Source organism: Protopterus annectens, chromosome 5.part1, assembly GCF_019279795.1.
Source record: "Protopterus annectens isolate FY-2018-M chromosome 5.part1, PAN1.0, whole genome shotgun sequence".
Classification (NCBI taxonomy): Eukaryota; Metazoa; Chordata; order Ceratodontiformes; family Protopteridae; genus Protopterus; species Protopterus annectens.
The window spans coordinates 710439176-710463331 of NC_056736.1; the positions used below are offsets into that span (position 1 = coordinate 710439176).

Consider the following 24156-nt stretch of genomic DNA (forward strand, 5'->3'; position numbering starts at 1 on the left):
GCTGTTGTCTCATCTTTACTTTGTGACATTGCATCTCTGTCTGAATAATCTTTATTGGTGCATAATCTAAAATAGTTTATAACTAGTGTAGCCCAGTTATTATACCTTGAATATCAATATTTGCATTCTGAGTTCCTGCTAGTAATTCACATCTTCCATTCCAAATATTCTCATATATTTATTCAGAAATCTGCCCTCCCTTGTTCTTTTTTCCCTTCTAGGTCACACTGATACATCCTTACTAATGCAAACTATATCCTAGTTCCCACCCACAAATAATGCTTCCTGCCAAAAGTGAATCACATCTCCCAAAATTCAGCTCTATAGTAGTAGTTTTAGGTGGAATATAAATACATGCCATTGTAATCCTCCTTCCCTTCCAATAATCCCTTATTACCACAAATCTACAATTATTGTTTCTCTTTTTCCTCTTTTATCACTGTTGGACCCATTCTTACAAGCCGCGGTGGTACAGCGGTAGCGTTGTTGCCTCATAGCAAGAGGTTCTCCTGTTCGATTCACGGCTGGATTGCCTTCTGTGTGGAGTCTGCATGTCCTCCCCGCGGTTGAGTGGCCCCCGAAAGACACGCGTGAATGGGCGTGCCTTCGCTGAAGGTTGGGTGTCGGGCTGGCAACTCGGCACTATTAAAAAAAAATAAAAAATCTACTGCCAATCATTAGCAGACCGGAGTTCCGCTGTGGCGACCCCTAACTGGGAAAAGCCAAAAAGACACACACACTTTGTCCTTAATGCTTTCCTAAATATCCATTATGAAGTCCTTTCTTTGCCAGATTCACTTTCCAAAACCAAACCAAATGTGTGTCCTGTAACAATGCTCTGTGCAACCTACATTTTTTAATGTAATTCAGCACTCTCTGCTTTTTGTGTATACCTATAATGCCATTGACATTTCATGATAAAACTGATAAGAATAAGTCATTTTGATAAGCTGTTAGTTTCATATGTTCTGCATGGGGAGTTCTTTTGAATATATGTTTCCAACTTTCAGCTTCTATTCAAATATTAATGTTTGACAAGATGATCTTGAGTGCAGTTGCTCCTTCTCATCAATGACTGAATCTATGTCACATTTCCCAGACATTTTGCTTCAGTAAAACATACACAAAAAACTTAAATACATTTAAACCCCAACCTCTTTTAATCCACAGCAGACGCACAGAACTATATACACTTTCCAAAAACGGAAGTTACCCATCTGTTTTGGGACATTGGCTCCAAATAGCCATCAACACACACAGGCTTTACCTATTTTAACATTAGGTTTAATCGTGCTGGAAGTTCATTCTAGTACCTGTTTACCCTTTTGCCATTTAACAAATATACCTGTCCTATCTCTATTTCCTACTTAAATGTGAAAAACAACTTGTATGTCCTCAGTTAACTGATGTTTAGCCTTTAAGATTCTTGTCCCAGAGACTTCCTATACTCTGGAACAAGCTACCCATCTATGTCAAGCAAAGTTCTTCATTAGCACTCTTCAAGAAAAATCTTGATGAGTAGATGGGAAATACCCGGAGATCACTTCTGTGTGTCTGCTGGACAGTGGCACAGGAAAATATCTTTCTTGGGTGGTGTAAGCTATGGTACCTTGCTGGCTAGGCTTACGTAGGCCCTTGGGCCGATAGCCCAGTACCTACCTATGAACCTATAAGAAGTAGTGTACTCGGTACACGTTATTTTATTTATTTACAGTTTGTTTTCCGGGATAGTCCATTGGGCCGAAGGAGCCCATTTTCAATGGAGTCCTGGGGAGAAAAGCTCCAACAAGGTTAAACAAATGAATAAAGTAATACGACAACAAACCAACAAAATGTTACAAAGTATAGCAAAAAGAAATTGTAGTATACATAGTAGTAAAAGACATCCTAACAACAGATATAAAATGCTTCTACAGGGAAAGCATAGTATCTATATGGATATTTATTTATATCGTCTACAATAGTGATTTCTCAAGTAAATTTACAGAAGAAATAAGAATCAAAGAAGGAGGGTAGTACAGGACTAGGAGGAGAAGTGTGGGTATATGTATAATTAGAAGAAAGTGAGGAGCAAGCGTGTAGGAGGAGATTAGGTAGAAAACAAGACAGTGTGGATCGGAGTTATGAAAAATTAGAGAAGAGAGGTAGGCACGGTGTGCAGAAGTAGTGGAGAGAGGTCGGATTTATGAGAATTAGAGAAGAGAGATGGGTAGGATATGGTGAAATAGAGGAGAGTCAGGTGGGATGGGAGAAGGAGCATTCCCAGAGGGATGAGAGGTGGGAATGGAGCAAGGTTTTGAAGGTAAGTGGTTGTTGGTGGTACAGATATGTGGAGGGAGGGAATTCCAGTGTCGGGATAGAGAGAAGGACAAGAGGAATTTGCCTGGAGTACGAGCAGGCTTGTATACTTCAAGTAGGTTTTGATTGTTTGACCTGAGTAGTCTATCAGGCTGGTACAATTTGAGGGAGGAGTTAAGAGATGGGCAGAGAGAGGGTTTTAAAATAAGTTAATGTGCATAAGAAAGTTGGATGAAGGAGAGATGGTGGGGCAGTTCAAGCTAGTTTAATTTTTGAAGGGCATTACAGTGGTGAGTGGAGGATTTGACACCAGTGGCAAATTTTGAGATTTTGTTGCAGCAGAAAGCTAGTTTTGACTTTAGACTGGATTGGAGATTAGTAAGGAGGGGGTCACCATATAAAAGGGAAGGGATACAGTAGGTGGTAGAAAGGACATGTTTGGTAGAGGGAGTAAGGTAGTGGTTATGGCAGTAGAGCAAGCCTAGTTTTTGGCGTGTTTTCTTTATATTTCTTTGAAGATGAATGTCAAACTTAAGTTGTTCATCAGTAGTGACACCTAGTAATTTTGCAGGGTTCATATTACATTGTCAAATGACAACAATTTTGAACGCTCAGAAGAGCGAAACTGCCACATATCGAAACTTTTATTGTGGGGGGCTGTGCCCCCCACACCATCTGCTAAATATATATACCAACTCCGACATCGGGCTACAGTGAGGAAAGGGCAAATATTCTATTCTTCACTGTACTGCGATCCCGCAATCCGAAATTCGATATGTGGCGGTTTCGCTCTTCTGAGCATTCAACATTGTTGTCATTCGACAACGTAATAGGAACCCGTTTTGCATGGGGTACGATTTCTATAGGGGTCTTGTTTTGGCTCGTTATGGAGAAAGAGTTCTTGTCAATATTAGTATACTTTGAGGGGGTGAATATCAGGATTTTGGACTTAGAAGCATTCAGTGCTAGGTGGTTGTTAAACATCCAGTTCTTGGTTTGTTAGGAAGGCTTCTTGGGTTAGTAGTTTCTGTAACATGGGGAGGGATTCAGAGAAGCAGATTATCATAGAGTCATCTGCATATTGGACTAGTTTGGCATTAGGAATACAGTAGTGGAAGTCATTTATAAAAATATTATATAGTAGAGGTCCTAATATGGCCCCCTGTGGTACTCCTGTGAGGGTGTTAAGGAATGGGGAAGTACAGTTTTTCCACTTAACTGACTGCTGCCTATTTTAGAAGTAACTGAAGAACCAGTTAATAGAGGAGGTGGTTAGATTAAGATGAGAGAGTTTAGACAAGAGGGCGTTGCGTGAAATCATAGAAAAAAGCCTTGGATAGGTCCAGCAGGATGGTAGATACAATATGGCTGGAGTCACGTGCGGAATTGACAGTTTTGAGGAAGGAGAGAAGAGCAGTTGTGGTGCTGTGTCTAGGCCTGAAGCAGTGTTGTGTGGGGGTAAGCAGATGGTTATCAAAAAGGTAGGGTAGTAGTTGTAGAGAAGTACATTTTTCTAAGATTTGGAGATAACATAACTGTGCACTGCTATATTTAATATTTGAATACTAAGGCCTCTATGAATGCAACTACTTGCAAAGGTATACATCTCTCTCATTATCAAACTTGCATTTATTTTCACTGATCTGCTAGCCATTTCCTCTTTAAGTACTAATCATAACTTTTCTAATACAAGTGCTGCATAACACAATTTTTAGACACTTCCTGATTAACAACTTGCCCCCATATAATACTGCCTGATCCTTACTGACACCTGTTGATGCCAGAATTGCTAACAGCTTTACAAACACAAGAAATAACTCTTTTCAAATACCAGAGATCTACCTTTTACATGCTTTCCATTTTCTGTTTTATATTCGTAGAGAAAACAAATTCTTGTCTGCAGCATAAATTAAGAACTTTTAGTCTTTACTTACAGCTGTATAAAACAGGGAAATTGCTATATTGTAATAGATAAATATCGCTACCCGCAGCAGCCAAAGATCACAATATTATGTTGCTTATTCAGCCTTTATTTTGTTACAATATATGGCCTGGGAATGAAAAAACTATTTTAATATCACTGGCATAAACAGCAGTCACTAACGATATTGTCCCTATCTCACATTTAAAATACTTCATACTGCAGAGGAGTTCTTTACAATATAACATGTAGTTGACTTTGACATTTATAATCCATGTTTTACTAAGAACACAACCATTTTCTTTACTTAGTTATTTCTTCACTCCCATTCTTTTGTTTTCCTTTCCTTTTAAACATTATGACAAAGTGGGAATGGTGCTTTAGAGTCCTCCCACTACTTTAATTTCATCCTCAAGCTTCCAGTCTGTTTTAGACAATTCTTGCAAAACAAACTTCATCTTATTGGACTGATACTTTACATTTTTTCATTTATTTGCTACTTTCAAATAATTGCTGATGTTTTTTACTTTCACGTTATTGCTGATCTTCCATACTTTCTTCCTCTTCATCTCAGTTACGTAACATAGGCCTCTAGTTCAAGTCAAATTTACTTATGATTTTTTTTCTAGGCAGTTCCTGTGCTTTTTCTGTTACTCAGTTATTTTTTTGTTTGAAACAATGGAAGAGGTTTTGCTATTGTCAAAAGAATAAGATGCAGAGTCCCCTTCAACTTTTCAACTTGCTTGATATTTTTCCTCTCTAGTCTGTCTTGCATCCAGAAATGTCTTCAGTCCTCTAGAAAAAATGTTTTAAAAACACTTGGATATAGCAACTTGAATTTCACACCTGTCTCTCTTCTTCTACCTGATGTACATTGACTTATAATTTTCCACAAACACTCTGGTGTCTCCAGTTGTAAATACTTTTCTCTTCCCCAATTTTACCAGGAGCAGCTCTTTGTGCTTGTATGACTGCATCTTTACTACTGTAGGTTTGGGCTTCTTTCTTATGATCAGATTTGAAGCATATGTAGGATGTCCCCTTTCAATTAACAAGCCTTGCTGAGGAATACCATTCACGTTTCTTATTTGTCCTTTCATAAAATTAATGCAGTCTATTCCTTCCACTGTCTCTCGTATAGCAAAAAATATCAATCTTTCTCTGGGTTTTCTGTTTTCTAACTCTGTTTTTTAAAACAGTTCATCTTGAGAAGCCTCACATTCAACACTTCTTTCCTTCATTTTAGCCTCTGATTTCCGCAGTTTTGTCATTGCATCTGAATACTGACTTAAAGCTCCTTGTATTCTTTCCAGCCTTTTTGGCCTTTGCCTTTATGTACTCCTCCAGTTTCTCACTTATTTTAAACCCCCCCGAATCCATCTGAATTCTCTCAGAATTTTACATTAAGTGTATACTGCTGCATCATGCCCTTTTTGTTTACAGACTAAACATTCATTCTCTGATTACCTGCTCAGTCCAATTCAAGGTCAGAATGGAGTCTGACTACACACTGTAGAAACTAGACAGAGTAACTTTTCCTGAATGGCGCATGATCACTTACGTGTCACACAGCACAAATACCTGTCTTGAGGATGTGAGAGGTAACTAGATCATCAAGTGAAAGCCCACACTGACTCAGGGAGGACATGCAGACTTCTCACAGAAAGCACCCTTGCCAGGATCTGAAGTCTGGCACAAAGTGCCATAAGACAGTAATATTAACTGATGTACCACTATGTAATATTTTTTCTTTTTTTAGTATAAGTTAGTATTCGTGTGGCTTCCATATTTGATACTTCAACCCATTGCGTTCATACTATCCCACACAGCCATTCATTAGAGGTGATTCATATGCATACTAGAGCAAGCTCTAATTTTTATGGCTTCCTTTTTATGCTGCAAAATGCTAGTTTTATACTATTCTTGCATTTTTACCCTTTAGATTAGTTTTCTGCAGTTTCAAATGACTCTTCGTTACTGTTTATGCATGAGTTATGAGACCACCAAAAGGGTTTCCAGACCTTTGTTTCCATACCCTGTGCTTGTCTTGAACAAAGTTTCTTCATTTTTGGTGCTTGGGATCACCACCCTTTTTGGTTCTGTAATTGTTATGGCTTGCTGTAATGAACTGAGTTAAATGCATCATAACCTTCAATCAGTCTTTTATGTCCGTAGCTCTTTTACAATTTAAAGTACTTTGCTATGTCAGGTGTAAAGTTATAATTATCAAATGATATGAATATCTGTAATTTAAAAAGTATCACACAGACTGTTACATTCAGAATTGTTCAGTCTTATAGTGTCGCTTCTTAGTATGCTTCATAAAAAGTCTTTTTGAAAGAAGTCTTCATATATATATATATATATATATATATATATATATATATATATAAAATGTTTTTTTTTTCCCTAAATGCTAACACTTTTGGAGAATTTCAGAACTACTGAGGTAGTCCAATCTTCAGGACTGGCACAGCCACAGATAAGGCTCATATTTTAGCCCAAACACATCACATCTTTGCAAGGGCCTTTTGAGGTTTCCTGATCAAATTAATGTTAATAATCTGACAGTATCGCCTTGTCAGAGTCAAGATTATGTAAGGTGCTGGACATGTGTAGTCCTGCTTTATAGGTGATCCTGTACCACACAGAACCCATTGCTTTGTGAGAAGCACAGAGATATAACATTGGTATTTTCTGAGGATCCCATCACTACCCTGGCTGCTGCATTCTACGTTACCTGTCTACATAGATCACCCTCGTGTTGGTCAGGACAAAGTGTGTTGCAGTTCAGTCTAGGAGAAATTAGCGCATCAGTCAGTTGATGATGATGGATGTGATGTACTAGAACCTTGATATAACCTTACCAGGGATATTGGACCCTAAACTCTGCTAAGATTGTTGACATTTCAGTCTTCCTATATTTTGTCCTTTTTAACTTTTCCTCACACTGCTTAATTTCTTCGGCACAGTTTACGTATGTGGCTTGCTGCTATATGACATGCTGTGTTATATTATGCATGGCTGTACAGCGTAAAGTGCTCTGTGCTCAACTTTTTGATGACCTAAGAGTGAAATGAAAACTTGATTTTATTATGTTAATCAAGAGAGCAGGTATTTTACTTGCACAAGACTGATTATTCGAGCAACCATGTTGTAAATCATGTTCATGAAGTTTGTGCATAGATCTTCTGTGTGACAAGTATTGCAGGCATTATGGTTGTTAATTTAGATTAGGATTCCTATGAGAATGAATAAACTTGCAGAAACACAACTCAAAAATATGTTTTGTTCCTGGTAATTTATAATCAGTCTGCAAGAAAGTCACTACGAACAAATGGTATTCCTGTGGAAGTTTGGAAGTTAGGAGGGAAGAAAGTGATAAAGATCTGGAAGATTTTAACAGTATTTGTAATGGAGGGGAAGCACCACCATTCTGGAAGAAAGCTGTGGTAGCTTTATTAAGCAAAGAGAATAAAGACCTTCCTTCGTATAGACAGCTTTCAGTTTTAAACCATGATTATAAAGTGTGCGTGTCTTTACTCTCTAAAGGCATGGCAAAGGTGTTGCCAAAACTGATAGGTATGGATCAGTGTGGTTTTGTGAAGGGGAGGCAAACATTTGGCAACATTAATTGAGCAATGATGACCCAGACAGAAGCAAAATGTAAGAAAATACAATTGTTGTTGATGGGTCTTAATGCACAGAAAGCATTTGATAGAGTAAGCTGGGACTTTATGACTAGGGCAATGGAAGCATTTCCATTCCCTGAGACAAAAATAAGGTTAATTAAGTGGATATATGAGGCAAAAATTAAAATGGGGAGGTTCCTGTCTGATAAGTTGTGTCTTAACAAAGGAATCAGGCAGAGGTGTTCTTTCCCACTATATTTGCGTATTATTTATTGGCAAAGAAAATAAGGGACTCGAATTCAAGAATATAAATTGGTATGTTAATGAAGAAAAGTTGGCTTTATTTACAGGTATTATTTTGTACCTGATAAATCCAGCAAAGGGCATCTCAGTATTTGAGAACATTTTGAGATGATGATGATGCACTTTATAGAAGACAGTTTCAAGTCTTTTTGGGATATAAAATTTATTGAAGATAGAACAAAGGCTATAGCCATAAATTATGTACTAAAACAAATTGGTTTGGCAATGTATACATTTATGGGGACACTTTAAAGAGGGTCTATATTAGAACATCGAAGTTTCAAAACTTCAAATGTTCTAATAGTGAACCCTATTACGTGAAAGCTAAAATACAGAACAGTGAATTTTTTCCTAGGGAAAAAATTTGTTGTTCCAAAACACATACACACAACACAAGCACACCAAACAAACAGCAATCAACACACATACACTTAAAATCTTACACCTAATCCTGCACTAAACTATACACACACCGCTAACTATCCACTTACCTTAACCCAGACCCTAACCCTAAGGACCGTCACTATCGCACACTTACCTGACCCGCGCCCTAACCCTAACTCACCTAACCCGCCCTAACCATCACGTCCGCACAATCGTGCACACACCTAACCCGCACTCAATCGCACACTTACCTGAACCTGACCCGTAACTTTCCACCACACCACTGAAAATACCAAAGCAACAGAAACGGACAACCAAATTCTTTCCCTAGGAAAAAAATCAGTTTTCTGTTGCTTCGATATTTTCAACTTTTACGTAATAGGGTACGATATTAGAACATTTAAAGTTTTGAAACTTTGATGTTCTAATATAGACCCTTTAAAGATGACGTATTTAGGAGTATGGATTAAAAAGGCTTTTGTTATGACAGCTAAGGATAATGTAGGGGCAGACTAAACAAAAGATGATACAAAAACTGAGAAGCTAGAAGTTCTTGTTTATAGATATTGATAGTAAGATACAAACAATAAAAAATGTTTTAGTTCCTTTAGTGTTATGTATGGGTCAGGCATGTTTTTTACCTCCAGAGGAGAAGTTGTGGACAATAGTTAAAAGAATTTATCGGGGAGGAAAAGAGGGCAAGAGGTAAGCGGGATAAGTTGATCCTTCAATAGAACTAGAACGAGGTAGTCTAGGATTGTCTGATTTGAAGGGATATTTTAGAGTTACACAGTTAAGGCTCACACACACATTCACACACATTTTATATATATATATATATATATATATATATATATATATATATAAAAGGTTTACTATTAAAATGTCGAAAAACATTGTAGTCTCAGTCATAAACACGAAAGAAATGCTCGAATCATGAAATAAAGTGTGCTCACAATATCGACTCCTATACTCTACAACTACAAAGTTGATGTTAATGTCACGCACATGAAATACAGTGTAAAAGGTACATCACGTCTTTGCAGGGGGGCAAGTCCCCTGCACCCCCACACCCCCTGCTAATTATATATTCCAACTCCAAGATAGCACTACAGTGAGGAAAGGGATGAATGTCCCAATCTGCACTGTACCACGATCTCTAGCCCTTAGATCGACTTCATATCAGTGAATGCACAGTGGCATTCGCTGATATGATCTACTGACAGCAACATGGCAGTTGGCCATCTGCCATCCGGTATCCCGTGCTTGCAGAGCATCTGGGATTTTGATAGTAAACTGCGTGTATGTGCATGTGTGTGTGTATGTATGTATGTATATATATATATATATATATATATATATATATATATATATATATATATATATATGGGGTCTACTACTTTTTATCGAAGAAACACTTCGAAAAAGAGAAGTAGACCCATACTTGCTCGAAAGTGCACTTCCGAGAAGAACGGTTCAATGAACCATTAAGAAACACTGAGGCGCCGAAGCACACTACAGTGGGGAAAAGGGAATTTACCTGTGCGATCTTGGAGTTGGTATATTTAAGTCAAGGGGTGCAGGGGGGGCTTGCCCCCTGCAAAAACATTGTTTTGGTGTTCCTTAACAGTTGTTGAACTGTTCTTCTCGAAAGTGCACTTTCGGTTAAGTGCACTTTCACGTAAGTGTGGGTTTACTGTTCTTTTTCGAAGAAGTATTTCTTCAGTGAAGTACAGCAGACCCATATGTGTGCCTATGTATATGTATGTGTGTGTGTGTGTGTGTGTGTGTGTGTGTGTGTGTGTGTATATGTATATATATATATATATATATATATATATATATATATATATATATATATATATATATATATGGGTCCCTATTATATTATCGAAAAGACATTTTCTGTGCTCTTACATCGAACATGTCACTCACCGAACTGTTCATAGTGAGATTAGATACACGGTTGATCAGAAAGTTTGCCCTTTCCTCACTGTAGTGCGATCTCGGGGTTGGTGTATATAATTAGTGGAGGGTGCAGCCCCCACAAGAACAGAAATCGATGAATGGTGTTTTCGATGAAATGACGTTCGTTCACGGGAGCTTTCGATAATTTAATATAGACCCTGCATATATACATATATGTGTGTGTGTGTGTGTGTGTGTGTGTGTGTGTGTGTGTGTGTGTATATATATATATATATATATATATATATATATATATGTATGTATATATATATATATATATATATATATATATATATATATATAGGTCTTGGACGATTGTTCAATTGTCTGAAACCAAATCACCGAATCCACTTTAGCGAAACTGCTTTTTGCCGAAAAAGCACTTTCGCTAAAGTCCCTAACAAATAGTAAAAAAAACAACAAACTCAAACACAAAAAAAAAAACACAACTCATGTTTACGCATGGGGGCACAGCCCCCACCTTCATATTCTCACTCCGAGATCGCACTACAGTGGGGAAAAGGGAATATTCCCTTATTGCCACTGTACTATGATCTCGGCAACAGCAATTCCCTCACGATTTCCCTTACCTTTCAACATACTTCCGTGAAAGTGCTTTTTCGGCAAAAAGCACTATCGCACAAGTATGCCCGGCCGTTTCAATTTCGGAGAAACAGCCATTCGGCAAACTGTCCATGACCCATATATGTATGTATGTGTATATATATATATATATGTGTGTGAGTGTGTGTGTGTGTGTGTGTGTGTGTGTGTGTGTGTGTGTGTGTGTGTGTGTGTGTGTAAAAAGCAAAAGGTTGTAATTCAAAGAAAGGGATGATGATGCACGTTGTAGAAGTTCAAGAAATAAGGAGAAAAAATGGGATTTTGGATGCAGATTCTTAAGGAGAATAATAACAAAAATGCAGACTATTATATTCATAAAGTAGCAGAAAATGTTCTAAGAACGAAGCCTGAATGAGACTGGAGATTGGAGATTTTGCCAATACTGATGACTGCAAGTAAGAGTACAGAAAATAGGCAAGAGGGGGCTGGAATTTACTGGAGAAAATTGAGTAAAGGAACCAGTGTATTGGGAGTGAATAATTTGCGAGGGAAAGGTAATATTAGAGTGGTATAAGGCTAGGAAGACGCTTGGACTGCAGGCTAGTGACTGCCTTCCCTACCAGAAACTGATGTCAGAGTATCGGCAAAGAGAAAGGGATAGGGTAATCCTAGGTGAAAGACCTGCTCTGGTAGAGTTTTTTATTTGAATCTAGAACAGAAGCTGCTGTTAAATAGGAATAGTAAGGCATATTAAATCTTCTTTCGGCTGCTCCCATTAGGGGTCGCCACAGCGGATCATCTGTTTCCATTTCTTTGTGTCCTCTGCATCTTGCTCTGTCACACCAACCACCTTCATGTCCTCTCTCACCACATCCATAAACCTTATCTTAGGCCTTCCTCTTTTCCTGTTACCTGGCAGCTTCATCCTTAGCATCGTTTTCCCAATATACTGTGCATCCCTCCTCAGCACATAGGTTCATACTAGGCTATCTGCCCTAGGGCATTTATAAGCCTAGCCAGAATGTGTTTGGCTATCGCCACCCATTTTAAATTTATTTTGCTATGCCCTTTTTCAAGGTTAGTATACTGTGACTCTGTCTAACAGTGACACAGAAGTGATACCTGGGGTAAACCTACGATCTCCCATCCACTCATCAAGATTCCTCTTGAAGAGAGTCAATGAGGGACTCTGCCTAACCTGGACTGGGATTTTATTCCAGAGTGAAGGGAGCCTCTGGGTTATGAATCTGTCCCTCCAGCATGTCCTATTTATTTCAGTGCTGAGGTTCAAGTCTCTCGAGCGTAGCTCGATGGGATTTGGATTTTCTGAGGTGCAGCATGTCCATTAATTCCGGGTTGGACATGGCTTTATACGTCAGGCACAGATCGCCTCTGAACAGGCGGTATGCCACTGAGTAGAGCTGGAGTTTTTTTTAACCGGGCAGCATATGGCATCTATTTGAGCCCTTTGATCCTCTTGGTGAGGTACTTTTGGGGTCTTTCCAGTTGCTGCAGGTGTCTGGTAAGGTACATCCCAAAAGGGGCATTGTACTCTATTATGGGCCTGATGAGGGATGAGTAAAGAGGCACGATGACCTCCCCTGATCTAGATGTGAATTCCTTCATGATTAGGTGGGCTATATAAAATGTTTTTCTAACCACTTTGGCTACGTGGTTTTCAAATGAGAGATTGCTATCAACTTGGGTCCCCAGGTCCCTAATTACTTCTTCTGTATTTAATGGATTACCACCTATGTGGTAATTTGTGGGCACTTTGTTTTTGCCAAAGGGGATGACTATACACTTTGTCCAAACCAACGTAATCTTGCCTCTCTGGCTTTGTCTCCAAACCTTCCAACTTGGGCTGACCCTCTAATATACTTATTCCTAATCATGTCCACCCTCGTCACACCCAGTGCAAATCTTAACATCTGTAACTGTGCCCTGTGCAGCACTGACTCCTGCCTTTTTGACAGTGCCACTGTCTCCAACCCATACAACATAGTTGGTCTCACTACCCTCTTGTAGACCTTCCCTTTCACTCTTACTGGTACTCATCTGTCACAAATCACTTCTGACACACTTCTCAACCCACTCCATCATGCCTGTACTCTCTTCTTCACCTCTCTTCCACACTCACCATTACTCTCAACTGTTGATCCCAAGTATTTAAACTCATCCACCTTCGCCACCTCTACTTCCTGCATCCTCACCTCACCATTCCTCTATCCTCCCTCTCATTTACAGACATATATTCTGTCTTAGTCCTGCTGACCTTCATTCCTCTTCTCTCTAGAGCATATCTCCACCTCTCCAGGGCCTCCTCCACCTGTTCCCTACTCTCACTACAGATCACAATGTCATCTGCAAACATCATAGTCCACGGGGACTCCTGTCTGATCTCGTCTGTCAATCTTTCCATCACCATTGCAAATAAGAAAGGGCTCAGAACTGATCCTTGATGTAATCCCACCTCCACCTTAAACGCATCCATCACTCCCACTGTAGACCTCACTGCTGTCACATTACCCTCGTACATATCCTGTACCTCTTTTACATACTTCTCTGACACTCCCGACTTCCTAATACAATACCACAACTCTCTAGACACCCTGTCGTATGCTTTCTGTAAGTCCACAAAGATGCAATACAACTCTGTCTGACCTGCTCTGTACTTCTCCATCAACACTCTCAGAGCAAACATCGCATCTGTAGTGCTCTTTCCTGGCATGAAACCATACTGCTGATCACTAATCATCACCTACCTTTTTAACCTAGCTTCCACTACTCTTTCCCATAACTTCAATTTAATCCCTCTGTAGTTATTGCAGCTCTGCACATCACCCTTATTCTTAAAAATCGGTACCAAAACACTTTTTCTCTGTTCCTCAGGTATCCTCTCACTTTCCAAGATTTCATTAAACAATCTAGTTAAAAACTCCACTGCCATTTCACCTAAACACCTCCATGCTTCCACATGTATGTCATCTGGACCAACAGCCTTTCCATTCTTCATCCTCTTTATAGCTATCCTTACTTCCTCCTTACTAATCCACTGCACTTCATGATTCACTATCCACACATCATCCAACCGTCTCTCCCTTTCATTCTCTTCATTCATCAGCACCTCAAAGTACTCTTTCTGTTGCTCAACACACTATCCTCACTTGTGAGTACGTTTCCCTCATTATCCTTTATCACCCTTACCTGCTGCACATCTTTACTAGCTCAGTCCCTCTGTCTAGCCAATTGGTACAGGTCCTTTTCTCCCTCCTTAGTGTCCAACCTTTCATACAACTCTTCATAAGCTTTATCCTTAGCCTACGCCACCTCTCTCTTTGCCATGCACCTCATCTCCTTATACTCCTGTCTACTTTCTTCATCTCTCTGACAGTCCCACTTCTTCTTCGCCAACCTCTTTATCTGTATACCCTCCTGTACTTCTTCATTCCACCACCAGGTCTCCTTGTCATCCTTCCTCTTTCCAGATGTCACACCAAGCACCTTTCTAGCCATCTCCCTTACTAGCTCTGCTGTAGTTACCCAACTATTCGGTAACTCTTCACTGCCACCCAGTGCCTGTCTTAACTCTTCCCTGAACTCCACCTCACAGTTACCCCTTTTCAGTTTCCCCCTTTTGATCCTTGGTGCTGCCCTCACACTCCTCCTCCTCTTCTTGATCACCAATATCATCCTACAAACCACCATCCTATGCTGCCTAACTACACTTTCCCCTGCCACCACTTTAGTCTCCAATCTCCTTCAGACTGGCCCTTCTACGTAAGATATAATCCACCTGTGTGCATCTCCCTCCACTCTTGTATGTCACCCTATGCTCCTCCCTCTTGTTAAAATACGTATTCACCACAGCCATGTCCATCCTTTTCGCAAAATCCACTACCATAAATATTGCACGGTAACTATAAGAATCAGGTTAGAAAAGCTTGGGAAGCAGTTTACAAGGGAACAATGTGATGACATGCATATGCAACCAAGTCCAAACAACCATGGGATTTTTCCTTGGAAGTGTTTGCATAGGTATTTTTATTTTCCCAGCAGACCAAATATTTTTCCTTCGGTAGGTACTAAATGTTAGAGGTGTGATGGGGAAGACAGAGGAAACTGGGAACATAAGTTTCTTGGAGTATAATGAGTTGGCAGAGTTTAAAAATTCTCTACAGAGTACTTTCAGAAATATTGGGTGAGGCAAATGGCTATAATTCAGGAAATGATTCTTTTGAGATTGGACAAAGGATCTGAACTATTTAGATACAGTAAGGTTTTGTTAACTTTAATTCACTTGGCTACCAAAAAAGCAATTACTAGAAAATGAAAATCAAAGTATAAACCAGCTGTACTGTTATGTATTGAATTTTATAAAAGAACTGAAGGGAAAGAGCAAGTTCTGTAGAAATTGAAATTATGGGAACAATAAATGTAGAATAATATTTAGGAGGAGTGAGGTTTATGGGTGGGCAAGAATTGTGCAAATTATGTAATGCTGGACAAATTATAGTTATAAAAAAAGAAAAGATATGTGATGCATAATGTGTACAAAAGAAAAAAAAATAAATATGGCTTGTTTTCTTTTCTGTTAATGTATGCTTGCCTATGTCTTAATAAAGGTGTTTAAAAGGACTTGTTAAATTGAATATCTGTTTACCCTAGCAGAGGAAGTATTTTTAATGTGCCATACTATACTTTTTTTTTTTGCTTTACTAGAAATATAATTCAACACTATACATTGTAATACCTTGGGTTTTAGCGTCAAGAACCAAATGGAAAGTGCTTGCTATAAATATGGGTGATCTCATTTTAAATTTTTCTTTAAGATTGAGTGGTAGAAATTCCAGAATTGTTGAATATTTTACGAATAGTGATTACATTTGCTGACTGACTGTTCCTTTCTCTAAACAGAGGAAGCGCACGGCACATGAACGAGCCAAAGAGCTGTACAGTTCTGGTGAATTTTCCAGTGGCAGGAAGTGGGGAGATGATGCTCCAAAAGAGGAACTCAACACAGATGCGGTGAACCTGATTGATTCAGGAGCTTGTGGAGCATTTGTTCACGGATTAGAAGATGAAATGTATGGTAAGTCTTTCTACAAATTGCTCTACATGCTCCACGAAACGTTTCTGCTATTTTTAATGCTTTAGTGCCATTTTTCTTATTAACGGAAGCAAAATACCGTAGAATGTCTGAACCTCTTGATGCTAAACAGTTTATAAACTTTGAAAGAAAGAACAAGGAAAATGAATAAGGTTAAGATAAAGAAATGTTCTTAGTTACCTGGACATAGTTTTCAGCACCTGAATTAAGATTGATTAAACTTGGTACCATATAGTTCATTGGGTGTAAAACATGCAGCATACAGAATAAAGTTAAAGTATGCAGTTGTGTAAGAGTGGGAGAATAAAAGGATCTTCAAGGAAGTTATGAAGGTTAACTCCAAATCTGTAGTCTGCAATTGGTTGAGTATCGATTCCTCAAGATCGAAGTCTAACAGGTGGAAGCATACCATTCAGATGTCTTTGGATGTGTCCTGGAAACCACTAGCAACCTGAATGCAGCAAAACTGACCTGGCAAACCAGGTATCTGTGTTAACTCCTTTATATATGTGAGGTCAGGGTTCACATTGTGTGGGGCACAAATTGTCATGATTAAAATCTTAAGCACTGGCCTTTTGTTGTCTGTCAGACGTAGCAGTACCCACAGAATAAGAGTGACATGACAAAATCTAGCAGTGCCTGTAATGGTCCAGGATAGAGTCTTGCACCGATTACAAATAGTCACCAAACGAGACCACATGGTAAAATGATTTGCAGTAAATCCAGTATGGATATCAGCTCTTGAACAACCATCTGAAGGTCTTTGGTGGAGGGGAGTATTAATGGTGCTCATTATTTATGATGGAAGTGTAGGTCTTCCAAATCTCTTAACGTCTGGTCCTTAAGTGTCAGCCTGCATTCCAGTTATACCCCAGGCTTCTTATTAACATAATAAATTCTAGGTGGCTTGCCCCTGTATAGAAAAATAAAGGGGAGAACATCAGCACTAGAAGATGAGAGAGTGCATGCACACTAATAATCTCTGCCTTGGCTGCCCTGTGTTTTACTTAGAGTTGTTGCATCAGCTAAGATTTCCTCAGACATCTTTTAAGTCAGTAAAGCCAGACAGCTGCTTCTAAGAGGAGGATAGAAACAGCTGGATATCATAAACTTCTTAACAATGATGCTTTAAACCTCTGCTCTCTATGATGTCTTAATGGAAGTAAATCATGGAGGGTTAAACCTGGAGGGCCAAGATCAAGCCCTAAGGAACTTGCTTATATGCTTAAACCACCTCTCCTAAATATTTCTGAATGTGAATAGTGATGATTGTAGTAAGCTGGTAGCCTTAAACATTGTGGTTAAATACTTCTTCAGAAAATGCATGTTTATTTCATCAGTGTTCTAATTAAATGTTATGGATATTTAAAAAGTGGCCCTGGTTTGTGATGTTTGTATCAGATTACTTTTGGTTTTGGACAGAGTTCTTGAAGTAAAGGGCTAAGAAGTTTGACCCCAAAAGTTAATTCTCAGAGCATTACAACCAAGTCACCACTCCTTGATTGTATCACAAGAGGTAATACACAAATCATTTGGGGAATGTGAAATTTAAATCACAGTATTTTGGAGCCACCTAACAAAAGATCTTATCAGTGGTGTTCACCACTGGAGAAATTGTGGAGAGTCATAGTGGAATAGGACCTTTACTCTCTCGACAGAAGGAAGACTTTAACCATCTCAAATGAGTGTAGTCCTACTGTTGTGCAGAGCTGAAAAAAAATGGATGGACATGGGTCATACAGACTGTAGATGAGCCAGCTGTTGTACATAAGTAATCCCAATAAAAGGAAGGACTGAAGTAGGTTTAAACCTTTTCATCATATATATTTTAAGATCTGGAAATGTGACCGTATTCAGAGAGTAACACACAGTGTGGAAAATGGCAAGGCCCAAGGACTCGAGAACAGAGCAAATCAGCCTCAAAGGTCCTGTGTCTAAGACACATGAGGTTGTATATGCAGTGGAAGCTCTTCCCATGGCTTGATTACAGTTTACTAAACTCAGAACTGATAGAATCCAGAGGAAGCATAAAAGCACAACTGTGCAACTTGGGCAGTGATGATCCTTTTGTATTAGCACAAAAAAAGTGCTGTAAACTCACAGTCCAAGGCAGAAAGTCTTGTGATTTTCAGGCTGGACTGTCCAACCTATCCACAAGTAATTAGTGATAGTAGGAATTCCAGTATTAATAGCCCACACAACAAAAGGAATAAGCTCATGGCAAAAACTAAGAGGGACATTACCCTGAAAGATAAACACCCCCCCCAGCATAAACAAGAAACACAAGGGGTTAATAAGTCTACATAAACCAAATTTGAGGTAAAAATAGCCACCCAGGAAAAGTCGGCCACGAGGCTTTCTTCAGCTGTGTCAAACCTCAAAGGCAATACACAGTATACCAAATTAATTGTAAATGGTGCCACCTACACAAGATATAGCTAATTTCCTGGCTGACAGATATGGCTCAAACTTTTCCCTCCATCCCCCCCAAGCAGATATTCCACAGGAAATTCCAAGATCCATGTTTCCCCTAACCATCGCTATAGATCAGGTTCTAAAGATGCTCTCCAAGGCCAAGAACGTTGCATCGGTGGGTCCTGATAATACCCCAGGATGCCTCATTAATAGCATAAAACATGAAATATTGATGCCCTTCCATCACTGTTGCAGTATTCTTTACCTAAGGGATCTCCTGCCAAAGACAGACCAATGTCTGTCCAGGATACCAAATCCTCTAGTACCTGTAGGCATCATATGTTGCATGTATGCTCCCCGTACAAGGCGTAGGGCATAAAGGTGACATACAGGCGCACACACACTAAGAACTTTTTTGCCTCCAGTCTGAATGCCATTGGTGAATGTCTGTATGAACATCTTCTGCTGTGCTGGTTACCAGGCTGTGTTTTCAGATAAGTGCCTCATTGAGGTTTCTTCTCTTTCTTTTATTTGTTGTGGTTATTGTGTTCGTGTCATCCGTAAAGGGAAAATGTCAGTATGGGAGGCAGACTCCCCATAAAGATTGTCAAGACTAGTTTGTCTTCTGTTTGGGTGCTTCCCACAATCATAAGCAGTGCTGTATCTGCCAGGAGTTTGTGCCTAAGACTCTACGTAGTTGTCTCTCCTCCTTGCCCATATACTTGGTGAACCAGTGTCTTTAGTTCTGTGGCAAAATCCTTCTAACTCGAAGGCCAGCCATCTGCCACGAAGAAGTCAAAAAAGTTAGGTTTTATTCAGTTACTACACAGCCTCTCCTGGACATCCTTCTCAGAGCTGGTGAAAGCCCGGAAAGCTGTCCAGTGGTTGCTTCAGATTACTCTGCAGTGACCATGCCAGAGGCTGATATGGAGCCTGCTTCTTACACGTACTTGGTGGCTTTTCATACGGCTGTGCATGATGTGGAGGGGGAACCTCGGCTGATTGTATCTGAAGGATGGAGGGAGATTCATCAGCTTTTAGTTAGGTTGGAGATACTTACCACCATTATTGAGTTTTGCGAGGGGTCTGACTCTCCAAGGGTGTTTCTTGTGGACGTCCCGCAGAAAAAGAAACAAAAAAACAAAGCATATTTCCCCTATTGTTAAGGGCAGGATTTCACTCAGGGTTTTTCATGCTTTGATGGTCTTGAGTCTTCCTCAAGAGGTCTCTGTACCTGCTCCTCCCTGATCTCCCACTCCTATCAAGAGGCCTAGGGAATTGGATTCCTTGGATGAGGACCTGGACTCAGGGGACGAATCTCTGGCTCACTCTTCCGAAATCCATTCCCTCTTGGACTACGGTTCAGAAGAGGAGAATTCCATCAGTCCAGATTCCCCACTGGAGGAACTCTCCTTTGGGAATACCATTGCCCATATAATGGATTATTTTAAGTGGGATTGTTCTCAAGTCTCTGAGATGCAGAAGAGGTATTGTGAGCTCCTACAGATGGAGTATCTTAAGCCATCTGCTGTTCTTGCTGCTCTTTTCTGGATGCTTTCTCAGCAACGTCTGTAGCACCTGACTCTTGGTTCTCTGCACCTAAGTAGCCAGAAAGATTTTACAAAGTGCCTTAGTAGTGTAGATTTCTTTATAAATTCCCATTTGCTGATCCTGCTGTAGTGTCAGTCTCCTCTGACAAGCTTTGCAAGTTATTGCCCTCTACCAAGCTGTTGCCTTCAGATAAGGATAGTAGGGCTATGGAAAGGCTGGGCAAAAATGTTTACACTGCTGCCACTTTATCCTTTCGGACCATCAACCACCAGACTCATATGACCAGGTATGTTTTGGCCCTCCTTTCCCAGATTTATAAGGTGGTTTCTGACCTTCCTGATTCTAAGGGGAAGGCACCAACCTTTTCCCTGCTGGGTTGTGCTTTTCAAGCTGCCCTGCCCTTCGTCAAATGCAGCTTTGATGCAGGTGATGTCTTTTCCTGGACTGCTGTGTTTAGCTCGGTTATGAGACATTATTCTTGGCTTTATCTTCAGGCTTTGTGTGAAGACATTAAGGCCAAACTCTTGGATGTTCCTTTGGATAATAATTTTTTTTTGGGATATGCTGCAGCTAAACTTTTCAAGTTTCTCCAGGACAAGGGTAAAGCCTTGTAGGAGCTGAAATATATTTTTGTTTCTCCTGTTCCCAAATTTCCGAGAAATTATCCAAGTATGCTTTTGTTTATAGGCAGTCTTGCCATCCTAAGGGTAATAAGGGTTCTGGGCGTATGCCCATCTGTTAAGTCTTCTCAGACTCCTTCCTCCCAGAAACAACCTTTCCAAGATAAGCTAAGTTTTCTTTGAAAGTTTGCTTCTTCCTGCCATCAGCCAGTTTCCCTTGTCCCCTCCGTCTGTCTCTGTGTCTTCCAAACTGACTTAAAACCATTTCAGACTCTTGGGATCTTGTCCATTATCCGTGAGGGATATTTCATGGTTTGGCAGTCCCTTCCTCCCTTTCCAGGAATTCCTCAGCCTCCTTGAAAATAGTTCTGTCATTTCCCAGAGGTTCTTTCCTCTTTTTTGGCTCCGGGCACCATTCAAGCCATGCCTCCTGCCCAGGTAGGCAAGGGATTTTGCACCAGAATGTTTCTGGCCTTATGAAATGGGGGCACTTTATCGACCAATTATGGATCTTTCCCAGCTGAACACCTTTCTCAAGATTCCTTCCTTTCGGATGTCAACAGTGCAGACATTATTTCCTCTGCTTGTACCCCAGGCCTTTCTGGTCGTCTGGCTCTCAAGGATACATGACCTTCACATCCACATCCATCCCCTCTTCAGGAAATGTTTACATTTCTCTGTCTGTTGCTTGCGTATACAGTTCTCTGGTTTTCTGCTTTGTCCTTTGGCCTCTCTACTGCCCCTAGGGTATTCGCCAAATACCTCACACTTGTCATTGCAGATTCAGGGGTTCACCTTAAGAAATCAGTTCTGACTCCTTTCAGGATCATATTTTCCTCAGGGACAGGCTTCAGACAGTTCCCGTGCTGGCTTCTCTGCCTACCCCCAGGGCTCTGCCTCTAATTGACTTTTCCTGGGCTCTTCTTCCTCTAGCATCTGTCTCCACCAGGGAATTTTGCAGGGTTCTTGGGGTCATGGCTTCAGCCATACCCATGATCCCTTTTACCAGGCTCCATATGAGAAAGCTTCAGTGGTACCTCAAGTTAATGTGGCTCCAACCTTACCATCCCCTGGACTTACCAGTACCTTCTCTTCCCTACCCTGTCACAAGCTCAGGCTTCAGTGAGTTGGATTAATCATCTTCCACTCAACCTGAGGCCTCCTTTTCAAGCTGCAGTTCCAACTCAGGAACTCTTCACAGACTTCTGAGACAGGGGGTGAGGAGTCTTCTTTGGCCCCCTCAAGGTACAGGCTCTGTGGTCTCCTTATCAGATGTCAGACTGCATCACAGTAAAGGAGATGAGGGCTTTGCTTTTGGCTATTGAGGCTTTCAACTCCCTCTTTCATCCTGGGCCCTTCAAAGTTTGCACAGACTATAAATACCACAGTAATGTGGTATGTCAACAAGCAAGGGAGCACAAGGTCCTGTCATCTTTGCAGGCTAGCTCTTCTGGTTTGGGACCTAGCTATCCAGTATCAAGTGACTCTTCAGGCAGTTTGCATTCCTTTGGAGCACTTTGTAGTGGAAGACTTGATGAGCAGGTACAACACACAAGCTCAAAAATGGATGCTTCACAGAGATGTGTTCCAGGATTTTGTCCATCAGTGAGATATTCCTCAGGTAGATCTTTTTGCCTCCACTCTGAACAGACAACTTCCACTATTCTGTTCCAAAGTCCTCTGGTGTGAAAAGTGGAAGCCCTATCTTTTCCTTGAAAGAAGATGTTTTTGTACAACTTCCCTCCTCTTCCTCTGTTACCACAAGTGTTGCGCAAGATCAGGCGGGACTCTCCCAAATCTTGTTAGTGACTCCCATTCAGCCCAGACAGCGCTGCCTTGCCTTCTTTCTCACTTGGCCAAGAGCAATCACCACAAGTTACCTCGTTGAGTGGACATTATCATACAAGACTATTCATCCTCACTTGTCCACCCTTCAGCTGATGCAGTGGCTGATAGGGTTTTGATCTCTTTCTGGCACCCCTTTTTCTAAGGACATGCTTTAGGTACTGCAGGAGGGCAGAAAATCATGCATGTCCAAATGGATGAGATTTTCTCTCTGGTGCCTCTCACCATTAAGATCCCCTATCTGTAGAAGTCTGTCTAGTTCTCACTATTTTTTTTATCTGTTTCATGCTGTGTTGGCATATTCTTCAGTTAAGGCCCACCTGACATCTATTTCTGCTCGTCTGCCCTTGATTCCTCCTCTGGCCTCTAGATTTGAGGTCAAGCAATTTGTTAAAGGCATCCTTTATATCAGGCCTTCCAGGAAGTCTATTCCACTTTCCTAGGACCTCAGTTTTGTACTCGAAGAATAGACTCAGGCTCTTTTTGAGGCTGCCTGCTTCTTCAGCTTTCTTGCAATGTTGTATTTGGAAGACTGTTCTTTTGGCTGCCCCTTCATCATTAAAAGGCTGAAAAGCTGCAATGGGCACAGGAAAATGCATACATTGGTTTGGTAAAGGGCATGGGAAATAGTTTTATTTCAGTTCTACACCTGAGCGTCAGAAGGACTATTAGTAGGATGTACCAGACGCTCATACAGTACAGAATCTAGGTCACTGTGTGTATAGCCTTTACAGTTCCAAACTGGATCATCTCGGTAGTGGGAACCCCATTTGGAAATGAATTAAATAGTGGTCTGGGCACGACAGAGGTCCTACTTTCCAATCAGATCTAATCCCCCCAAGCTGAACAAGCATGTCCAATAGGTATCTCCTATGTAGGTGGCAGAAGAAACAACTTCAACAAAGCCTAACCCTTCCGTGAAAATTGATTTCATCATCCATCTAGATATACACCATGGTGTAGGAGTAGGGTGATGAGGAAACTGGCTTACTCTTGTAAACAAAATACCCTTGTGCTACTAGATGACCAGTGAACTAGGAAAGATTTGCTGTTATTGCTGCCTGATGCATACATTTGGAGCAATTGTTGAATATTCTTCAAGTCTGGTGCAGTTATCTAAGATAAAACTGAAAAACTGTGGCAGTATCACTACCATTATTTTCCAGTTAAGGGCTGTAGAGTGCAGAAAAAAATAGTGACTTGGCCACAGCCAAATGTGGGCTGTAGTATTCATCTAGTCAGATTTCTTTGATTAGTCAGACATAGAGCAGGTATGTATCATATGTTATTACATCTCTGTTTGTGCTAAGACTGTGTAGAACAGTGAAAAGACTTTGGCAGTGCATTACATTTATAACACTTTAACCCACATGAGATAAGGTTTATGTTTGCTGAGTGTGTTCCCCTTTAACACATGTATAGATAAGGTTTATGTATGCTGAGCATGTTCCCCTTTAACACATGCATGCAGTGTAAGTTGTTGGTGTTATGGTGTATATATATATATATCTCTATTACACTGTTTTGACATACTGGTTAATCCCA

General features: G+C 40.3%; 1 protein-coding gene across 2 annotated transcripts in view; it reads left to right on the forward strand.

Annotated features, from left to right (window-relative positions):
• The window catches only part of INTS4 (integrator complex subunit 4), a 1189969-nt gene that overhangs the window by 461535 nt on the left and 704278 nt on the right, over nt 1-24156 (forward strand). For both annotated transcript variants that reach the window (XM_044073339.1, XM_044073340.1), the window contains exon 10: nt 15988-16162. In XM_044073339.1, the coding sequence (XP_043929274.1) occupies nt 15988-16162 (175 nt within the window). The remainder of the gene's footprint in view (nt 1-15987; nt 16163-24156) is intronic.